General features: G+C 31.5%; 1 protein-coding gene across 1 annotated transcript in view; it reads left to right on the plus strand.

Moving 5' to 3' along the window:
• LOC105835648 (multidrug resistance-associated protein 4) overlaps positions 1-10706 on the plus strand; it is a 28517-nt gene extending 17811 nt beyond the window's left edge. Inside the window, exons 7-17 of the mRNA XM_036291928.1 lie at positions 167-475; positions 586-1113; positions 1466-1771; positions 2063-2254; positions 3527-4019; positions 5345-5575; positions 6204-6443; positions 7647-7909; positions 7976-8415; positions 8957-9086; positions 9648-10706. Of these exons, the coding sequence (XP_036147821.1) occupies positions 167-475; positions 586-1113; positions 1466-1771; positions 2063-2254; positions 3527-4019; positions 5345-5575; positions 6204-6443; positions 7647-7909; positions 7976-8415; positions 8957-9086; positions 9648-9860 (3345 nt within the window). The 3' untranslated portion in view covers positions 9861-10706. The remainder of the gene's footprint in view (positions 1-166; positions 476-585; positions 1114-1465; positions 1772-2062; positions 2255-3526; positions 4020-5344; positions 5576-6203; positions 6444-7646; positions 7910-7975; positions 8416-8956; positions 9087-9647) is intronic.
• Positions 10707-11442: the final 736 nt, after the last annotated feature.

Genomic DNA, 11442 nt, shown 5'->3' on the forward strand with positions numbered 1-11442 from the left:
TCGGATTTGATTATATATGATCATATATTATTAGATATTTTCGTATTTAATTATGTATATTTATTTCTGATCTTATTAATGTCTATTTTTTTGGGCAGGTATAATATTCTGTAAGAAAATAATTTTATGAAGCAAACACTAGAAAAGATCATAAGTCTTGTTTCAGGTGGTGAAAATGTACGCCTGGGAGAAACCGTTCAGCAAGATCGTCTCTGTGACCAGAGAGCTCGAGATCAATAAAATTAAATTATCGTCATATGTTCGTGCTGCGTATTTGGCCATTATAGTTTTCACTGAGCGATTAAGCCTCTACTTCACTTTAATCACGTTTGTCCTAACCGGGAATAACCTGACTGCTGACGTGACTTACGAAATGGCCACATTCTTCAACATGCTTCAACTCACCGCAGCGTTGTATTTTCCACAAGCGCTGATAATGATGGGTGAAACAATGGTGTCTATGAATCGATTAGAGGTGCTGTCATATTATTTTTAAATTTGTGATAAATTCTTAAAATTATTGTTTCCATCATCTTACCGATATTTCTGCAACCCACACATTTGCGACTAAGACAACTTTTACAGGATCTTCTGCTGATGGAAGAAGTAAATGTGGGACATTCGAACAAAGATTCACAGATACAGTCTCAGAAATCAAACGATGCTACTAATCCAGAAAACCAAACGGATAAGTACACCTCGAAAAATGGGAGTATCAGACTTTCCGAGCTGCAAGGGCTGTCTGATCTTCCGGTCTGCGTCAAGTTTCAACGCGTTTCGGCCAATTGGATCAGCGGCAAATTGCCACCGACTTTATGCAATATCAATTTGATTATCAAGCCGGGCCAGTTGTGCGCTGTGGTCGGCGCAGTGGGTTCTGGCAAATCATCTATATTACATCTATTGCTGAAGGAGCTGAATCCCGGCGCAGGTTCTATAACACTCATTCAAGACTCCTCGAAGAATATTGAGAGCAATTTGTCCAACGGTTACTTTTCGAGCAATCCGAATCTGCGCATCTCCTACTCTAGCCAGGAACCATGGCTCTTCGGCAGTACTGTAAGAGACAATATATTGTTTGGTCAACCCTATGACAAAGCTAGATATACTCAGGTAATGACTATTTATTATAACTGATGACTATAAATATATAGAAAAAAATATTTTTTGACGAATACTATAAATATTGCCAAATGTTAAGGTTTATATGATTCCAGCTACATAAAAAAATCATTATATGCGGCAATTAAAAATGACATTTTATATTAATATTTTAATTTTTTCTTAAAAAATATTATATAATTATTGCAACAATTACAATTACAATAATGAATAAAAATTTAAAATATTGATATAATGTTTACTGATATACATCTCATATTTTTTAATTTTGAATTTTCTAGCAATTTTTAATTTTTTTCCTAACGCTTCTTTTTTTTCACTTGTTGATTGGCAAACGTTTTAGGTGACAAATGTGTGCGCCTTGACGAAGGATTTTCGACAGTTTCCACAGGGAGACATGACCATGGTCGGCGACAGAGGTGTATCCTTGTCCGGAGGTCAAAGGGCGCGTATCAATCTCGCGAGGGCAGTTTACAGGCAAGCAGATCTTTATCTGCTCGATGATCCTTTGAGTGCCGTAGACACTCGCGTCGCTAAACATCTTTACTCGAAATGCATTACAGATTATCTTCATGGCAAGACGAGGATACTCGTCACCCATCAGTTGCAATTTCTTAAACGTGCGGATCACATTGTGGTACTGGATAGAGTGAGTTGTGTTGAATATTTTTAAATTGATTTTGATTTTTATATTTTACTGTTATATACTAAATTTTGATTTTTTTTTCTATTATTCGATTTAATCCAATAAAAAAAAAAAACTTTTGTAATTTTTAAAAATAAATTTTAAATAAGAAAAGGTAACTTGATTTATTGTTTTTTATGTTTTTAAAATTTATTATTTTTTAAAAAATGTAAATTATAATTAATTAAAAACTCTAGTTAGTATTAATAGTTTAATGTCCATTATATATAAAATATCCTGATTTTATTTTTTAAGGGTTTTGTGAAAATGCAAGGAAGTTATAATGAATTAGTACAGTCAAATAATGACTTCATTGAGATGATGAACAATTTAAATCATGAAGCGCAGAAAAAAGAAGAAGAAATTAGGAGAGCCTCGGAAATGTCAATAAGAAAAATTTCGCTAATGAGACGTGCCTCATGTTTATCAACCGCAAGTTCGACCATTGTAAGACCTTTATCGTTCATTATGTTTAATTTAATAACTCAAAAAATGTTAGAACCATTGGAATTTTTCATAATATTTTTATTTATTATTGTGGTAAAAAAATAAGGTAAATTTTTTATTTAAACTTCGCAGGTACTATAAAATCATGAAATTATTTTTTTTGTGGGTTGGTAGTATTGTCTTTGATATCTATGCAAAGTTTCATGTCAATATATTCAATTGCTGCAGAGCTACACGTGTTTTTGTAAACATACAAAAATGAGGTTTTTGTTTTTTACTATGTCTGATTTTGTTAAGCAAAGAATTTGCATTAAATTTTGCGAAATGAATATTCTGCCGCGGAAACGTTGAAGATGTTGCAGAAGCCCTTTGGTGATAAGGCTATGTCGCAAAAAAATGTTTACAAGTAATACAAAGACTTAAAAGAAGATTGAGAACGAGTTCAAGACGAACAGCGCCCCGGACGACCATCAACATCTACTGATGAAAGCCACATCACGGACATCAAAGATTTGGTGCTCGAAATTCGTCGATTGACAATTAGAGATGTTGCTGATGCTGCAGGCATTTCATTTGGATCAACCCATTTTAAAAGATGTTTTGTGCCTCAAATGCGTCAAATATTGATTGGTTCCAAAAACACTCAATTTTGTCCGGGGCGCTTGAACTCGTTCTCGGTCTTCTTTCAAGTCTTTGTACTATTTGTAAACATTTTTTTGCAACATAGCCTTATCACCAAAGGCCTTCTGCAACACCCTCAACATTTCCGCGGCAGAATATTCATTCCGAAAAATTTAATGCAAATTCTTTGCTTAACAAAATCAGACATAGTAAAAATAAAAAAAATTCACTTTTGTATGTTTACAAAAACACATGTAGCTCTGCAGCAATTGAATATATTGACATGAAACTCTGCATAGATGTCAAAGACAGTACTATCAACCCACAAAAAAAAACTTATTTTTTGATCACAGTAGTAACATTAGTTGTAATAAAACAAAAATATACAATTGTAATACAAAATAATTTAAAAAAAAAGCGTTCAAGAATGATATTTACTTTAAAAATACTTAATGTAGCTTAACTAATTGGAAGCTAATAAAATAAAAGATGTTTTTGAAGACTATGTGTATGCAAGAGAAAAGGTTTTCAAATATCTATTAATTTTCAAATATTGTTTTTTGTATTCAACAATTATAGCAATAATTGCACAAAACTGACAATCTATAATCAATCAAGTAATTACATTGTTATTTTATCATTTTTGTGCAGCATTCGGACATCGATGATTCAGATTACGTAGAAAATATTCCAGAAGGCGAGATAATGGCACGCGGGCGGATATCTGGCAGGGTGTACAAGAAATATTTTCATAACGGCGGGAATTCCTTCATTTTGTTAATGTTGTTGATATTTTTCGTTATCAGCCAGATCGCTACTACTGGAAATGATTACTGGCTCTCGTACTGGACTAACTTAGAGGATATCAGGCGTATCAATAATGCTAGTGAAGCCAAACGGTACGCGAATATGTATAACGACAACTTTCTGAGATCGATCTTCACTCTGAATCCAGACGGTCTGCTCAGCACCGTGGATGCTATATACGTATACACATTTTGCATCATCGCCTGCACAGTCACTACGCTCTTCCGCAGCTTCCTCTACATGAAGATCTGCATGAATTCAAGCTGTAATCTCCACAATATCATGTTCTCCAATCTGCTACAGGCACGCATGTCCTTTTTCAACACCAATCCTTCCGGTGAGTAATAATCGCAGAATAAAAACAATTATTTTGTTCCGAGATTTGCGCTAAAATTTGTCAATTTTGAATCAGAAAGCGGAATATCTTCGTTAAGTTAGATATTGTCAAAAAAATAAATCGCGTTATGATCTCTCTAAACTTCTTAGAGTGATAATTCACTCAAAAAAATTGAGTAATTTGTCGAATCACTTGAGTTAGCGTGACTTTTTACTCATACGGAGTTAAGTTTTTCACTTTTTGTTATAGAATGAATTTTTAATTCCGCAAAATAAAGTGAAACATGTGCATTTTATTAGATAGAGTATATTTTCACTCTATGTAGTAAATATTTTTACTTTACCTAATATGGAGTGGAATACTTTTATTCATGAAGTGTGAAAAAACACATGAAATGCGCACGAGTGTGAAATACGCTTGTTCGCGGTAAAGACCGAAACTGCGGCACGAGTCGACTCGTTGTCTGGCGACATTAACATGTCTCGCGTGTATACGTGTTCAATACGTAGTTTTGAGAAAGATGTATTGTGTTTAAAGGCTAAGGTACTATATGTTAATACATACCATGTATAAACGTGTGTGTTTTATAATTTGATATAAACGTTTTTGATATAAATTTTTCTTATAACTTGTGATGTTTTCTTTAATTTATTTCTGAAAGCCGACTTACATTAGCGATTAATAAGGACTTTAGGAGAATGGCTTATAATTTTAAAACAATGTTTTATGGTTTAAATCTTTGTCTTTGAATAACTGTCTTGTATGTTATATAAGTTTTAAATGTATGTACAAAAACGACATTTAAAACTTATATAACATACAAAACAGTTATTGTGCTTTACTTAAAGACAAAGACTTAAATCATAAAACATTGTCTTAAAATTATAAGCCATTCTGCTAAGAACCTATGATATGAATAAATCTGTTTACTTGTAAAATAAAAGAGAAAAATTCATTCATAACATAAAAGAGAAAAATTTACTCGATGAAATATTGAAGACTTCATTTTCTCATCGAGTGAATATCCACTTTGAAATGAGTAACACGTTTTACTCCATTCAGAGTTAAAACAATCACTTTTGTGAGAAGTAGATTTTCACTATTGAGGAATTGCAGTATTTCCATTATCGCTTGATGTGAAAATCAACTCATTTGGAGTGATATTTTACTCTAAGAAATTTAGAAAGATTGAAATAACTTTTTACCGCATATTCGTAGTGTTAGAAATCTAAATTATCGAGCCTTAATTTCGATTACGATTTTTGGATTTAATTTTTTGAATTTCTTTTAGATCTTTTTTAATTTTAGTGATTTTTGTATTTTAGGAAGAATTTTAAATAGATTTTCCAAGGATATGGGTACCATGGACGAAATACTGCCCAAAGTAATGTTAGAGTCACTTCAAGTGATGTGTGTAGTATGCGGTATAATGACCATGGAGGCAATACTTAATCCGTGGATGCTGATAATAATAATAGTATTGATTGTTTTATTTTTCTTCTCAACAAAGTTCTATCTGAGCACCGCTCAGAACGTCAAACGTCTCGAAGGCGTAAGTAAGTATTGAAATCGAGTACTTTCCTGAAAAAAAAAAGATATTATTAACTACTTTGTAATTAATTTAAGTATTAGAAGGGTCTATTATAATTTCAATTATAATTAATTGATTAATTTAACTACTAATATTCCTAACAAACCTGTTTTTAGGAATGTTCAAAATTAGTATTTAAAATTAGTCAAGAAAGGTCGCTAATACTGGCATTTTCTAAAGTGACACTCCTTTATTTCTTGAAAACTGAATATTGCGTTGTATTAATACCGATAAAAACACTATCTAAATTATTAAAGAAATAAATACTCGTAATTTATACGTTTATAGGTTTTTTCTATATAAAATCGGAATTCTTCAAAAGTGAGAATTAAATTTGCATGATTTCCTTTTGCAAGTTGTATAGCTTAATTAGCGAGTATATTATTAATAATATTAGATTATTTTATATGTAATTTCTTAAAAATGTTTTGTTTATATTTTTTCTTTCCGTAATGCAGTGTAAAATATCTTAGATTTACACGACTTCTAGATTGTTGGACTTTTGTCATCAAATTTTTGAATTCTTATCTTTTGCGAAATTGAGAATCTAGTAAATTCCAAAAGTTTTTAAATTTGTTTGTTTGTATTTTTAGTGAAAAGCCCGATATTCTCGCATGTGAATGCCACGCTAAACGGCCTGCCAACGATTAGAAGTAGCGGTACCGCAATTGAAAAGATGATGCGACAACAGTTTGATGTGTTGCAAGATCGCCATAGTGGCACGTGGTATCTTTCCTTGACATGCTCTTCCACCTTCGGTATATTTACGGACCTCATCATGTGCCTGTTCATCGTCATTCTTTGCTACTCCCTAGTATTACTGAATGAGTCTGGTAAATTACAATTAAGATTACAATTAATTAAAAGATTTTTGTGTTAAATATCCTCTATAGTTTTTTAAGAATTTTGAGATACAAGAAATCTAGAAATTATTAGAATTAAATAATCAAAAAATAAACAAACTATAAAGAGCTTGTTAATGCTAAGCAAAAATAATAAGATAAACAGGTCAATATATCGAACTAATACCAATTTTCACAATATAATATAATTTATTAAATCAAAAATATATTATTATAAACACTATTAAAAACAACTGTATTAAAATTGTTAAACAAATTTTGAAACGTTTCGACTATACATAGTCGTGCCAAATTACCAATATTTATGAAATTAAACATGAGTAAAATAACGCAAACAAAAATATAATTAACTATTTAGAAAATGATGCCGATTGAATATCCGTAAAAACAATGCATATTGTCTATAACTCTATAAAGATGTGTCATAATAATTAAAGCGTGAACGAATAAATAATACAATCAAAAGCAGTCCAAAATTATGGTCAAAAATCTTGTCGAGAAATGTAAAAGATCAGAACCGATGGAAAACATGTAATTTATGAACAATATAAATCGATATGCGTATTGTAAAAAAACTATAAACTACATATGTTGATTTTAGATAATATTAACATAAGCAAAAAAAGCCAACAGTTTCTACAAAGCGTTAAAAACGACTATAATGTTCGGTAGTCAGAGGCAGAATGTTTTCCATCAGTTTTGATTTTTTACATTTTTCGACAAGATTTTTGACCATAATTTTGGACTGTTTTTAATTCTATTATTTATTCATTCATTATTATGACACATTTTTATAGACGATATGCATTGCATTTATGGATATTCAATCGGCATCATTTTCTAATAGTTAATTATATTTCCGTTTGCATTATTTTACTCATGTTTACTTTTATAAATATTGGTAATTTGGTACAACTGAAGAGGACTATGTATAGTTGAAACGTTTCAAAATTTATTTAACAATTTTAACACAGTTGTTTTTAATAGCGTTTATAATGATATATTTTTGATTTAATAAATTATATTATATTGTGAAAATTGGTATTAGCTCGACATATTGAATTAAATAATTGTTTATTATTAAAAAATAAAAATTTAAAAATGCATTTGGATCTCGCATCTCGAAAAATCTTCAAGCAAATGTAAATTCCTCCGTTGATTTTTATGCCATAGGTAACATAGAAGATAGTAAAGCAGGTCTGGCGATATCGCAGTCATTGATTCTGATCGGTTGTCTGCAATACGGCATAAAACAATCCACTGAGACGATGTCGCTGATGACCTCCGTAGAAAGAATTCTTCAGTACACAAATCTCCCTAAGGAGGAGCCCGTTACTTCTGACAATCCGCCACCGGCCACTTGGCCTTCTATAGGACAATTGAGCTTGAAGAATGTCAGTATGAAGTATCATAAGGATGATCCACCGGTTTTAAAGGTAAATAGGTAAACCCACATTCTTGCAGATATCTTTTGTATTTTATTACGCCATCGCATTTCACAGAATCTGAACGTAACCATTGAACCTGGCTGGAAAGTTGGAGTGGTGGGACGAACTGGAGCCGGCAAGTCTTCCTTAATCTCAGCGCTTTTTCGATTATTTAATGAAGGACTGGAGGGCGAGATTAAGATCGACGGTAGGGACACGAGTACAGTGGGTCTGAGCGAGCTGCGCTGCAAGATCTCCATCATACCGCAGGAACCGGTGCTCTTCTCTGAGAGTTTGCGCTACAATCTAGACCCTTTTAGTCAGTACGATGACATGAAACTGTGGGAGGTACTGCGACAAGTCGAATTAAATGACGTCGCGTTGGATAACGATATCTTCTACGGCGGCCATAACTTTAGCGTCGGCCAGAGGCAGCTTATATGCTTGGCCAGGGCCATTTTAAGGAACAATCGCTTGCTCGTTCTTGACGAGGCCACGGCCAACATTGATTCGCAGTGAGTCTCAATAATTCTTTAGCAAAGAAATTGTGTTTAAATGTTGGTTAGTAAAAACAGGTTTTTGATTTGATTTTGATTATGAATGAATGAAATATCTATCATAAAACTAATTTAAGTTTTTTAGAAGAGAAGATGATATTATGATTACCCATTTACATTTGATACAGTAACTTTATTAATAACATTTTAAATTAAAAACAATTATTTAAGAACTGCATCCATTAAACAAATCATTCCATACGTATTACTAAAATGTCGTGATCTATAATCGAGGTAATACCTACACAACTCATAATACCATCTTCTTTTTTGTTATCAAATTATTAATTTTTAAATTAATTCAATATCTTCACAATGTAGCTCAATAAATGTCTTAACCAATTTTGTAATAAATCTAACTTTAAAAATCAGATTATTTTTTTATAAGATCAAATTTTTAACAAAGATTTATACTTTGTATCCACAAAACATTGTGAATGCACAATTTCTGAATTCAACATATTAATTCACGAATTTATAAAATTTATATCTCTTTTAGCACTGATTCCTTAATTCAAGAAACAATAAGAAGAAATTTTAAAGAATGTACCGTCATCACTATAGCACATCGTTTAAATACCATAATAGACAGTAATCGGATTATTGTGATGGAGAACGGTTCCATTGTGGTAGGTTTCTTTAATAAAACATAAATGTATTAGAAAAAATATTGATTGCAAAGAAAATATAACTATATATAAATTAATATAGTTATATAGTATAACTAAATAAAATAAAATTTTTTATAACTTATTTTCAAAAATGTTTGTTTATAATAATTCATAAGATAGTAAATTTCAATCTATCGAAAAAAGAGGATATTTACAAAAATGTAAAAGAAAATAATCATAAAATTAGACATGCTTTGATCAATTTAAGTGCTAACAATTAAAATTCTTTAAGCTTTCTGAAAAATAATTAAAATAAAGTATTACAAAAATAAAGCTATGTAAAATGTAAAAAATATAAAGAATGTAAAAAATAAGATTAAAAATTTTTTTTATTTAACATGGTTTTTTTAAAGAAAGATCTTGCAATACATAACGTGATACTTCTTTGAAAAAAATCAATGTTGTATATACACATACACATTATATACAAAATATTAAAAAAAATCGCTAAAAATTTTATAGTTTTCTCAAAAAAAGATCTTTATGTGCATTTAATTGATAAAAACGTTATGTTAACAGGAATTTGGTTGTCCGTATGAGTTATTGCATGACAAACCGAATGGTTACTTCTCACAAATGGTGGAGAAGACAGGCAATCAAATGGCGCTAAGTCTTTTCGAGCAGGCAAAGAAGGCTTGTCAAAAGAATAACGATCAACGTGAATTAAACTCTTCAGCACAAAATACGAAGAGTGAGATTGACTACACAGTAACAGAACAGTCCACTTTATAGATTTTTTCTTATACCAAAAGATATGTGTAAATTAAAAAATAGGTGTACATGATAAGATGTGCTTCCCACATAGAAATTGTCATCCAGTGAATGTTCAGTGGACGTCCATTAAACCTCCCTAAATTCATGAGACGTATCTGTCCATGATGGAAGTCAGTTAGAAGTCCATCAGAGATCCAATAAACCTCCATGTCTCCATTGGATGTTTATTTCCATGACGGAAGTTAAATAGGCGTCCATTAAAAATCCATTAAGCTTTCACGGCTCTATGAGATATTTAGTTTCATAATAGAAGTTAGATGGACGTCTACAAGAGATCCACTAAACTTCCACAGCTTTATGAAATATTTACTTCTGTGGTAGTAGTCAGATAGATAATCCATCTTTCCTCCATAATAGATCTATGTCAAATATCCTGAAAGATATCTATCAGACGTTACGCGGATTATTAATAGAGGCCTCATGGAGCCCCGATGGACGACTAATTGATATTTTGTGGACGATTAGTAGAGGATTCACGAAGCCTCGATAAACGACCGACCAACGTTTCGTGGAATCGAGGCTCCTCTATTAATAATCCACAAAACGTCTGTCAATCATTCACCGAGGCTTCATAAAACCTTCACTACCCACCGCTACGTGGCGTGTTTTTTGTGAATAAAATACATTTTCTAGGTGAATAAAAGAGACTCGTTAAGAGCGCAGAAGGAAGTAAAATTTTGCTATATAGTACAAGACTGAACTATATCAGTCTGTAAAAAAATTGATAAAAATGAGAAGGACAAAATAAAGTCTTTCATTATTTAAGAAAAATAGTATATTTAAAGAAATATTTATAAGAAATATAATAATACGTTTAATCAAGAAATATTTATACTCAGCGATATTTTAAGTATATAATATTCTTGAATAAAGGCACTTTTGCATTTTACTAACAATACATTTTTTTTATATATAATGATCCATGAAACATCCGTCAGATGTCCATCGAGGTTCCATAAAGCTACCAACAATCCACACAACGTCCAATAAATATTCTCGACGACGTCCACTGGAGGTCCAATGGACGTACGCAATGCAGAACTGTGAATTTTCAATGACTCTGTACTGGATGTCCAATGGACGTCCACTGGAAATTCCAAACTTTCATGACAGACGCCCACTGGAGGTTTCGTTTCTATGTGGGAACATTTGTTGCCTGAAATTCTGAATGGCACCCGGGAAAAAAAGTCCATACAAAATTGGCAGTATATGGATTTTGTCAATATCTGATCATATTTTACCAAATATGATTATATACGGTTATCATATAAGAATATATATAATTAGATCTAAAATTACAGCACTTCTCATATATACTTAGATACGATCAGATACAAGGATAAATAGGATTTCAGGAAATTTGTGCACATGTAATATTTAAGGCTATATGGACTAATATTTTCTGTGTAATGTGCATTGTGAAACCAATCGGAGGCGTAATTCTGTTACATTATTAGGGTAGGTCACAGAGTTTGAAATATAAAGAAATGGAAAAAATAAATGGTAAGAATTAACTAATCGGAATAATTCCGTTGTTTCA

The sequence above is a fragment of the Monomorium pharaonis genome, chromosome 9, assembly GCF_013373865.1.
Source record: "Monomorium pharaonis isolate MP-MQ-018 chromosome 9, ASM1337386v2, whole genome shotgun sequence".
Lineage (NCBI taxonomy): Eukaryota > Metazoa > Arthropoda > Insecta > Hymenoptera > Formicidae > Monomorium > Monomorium pharaonis.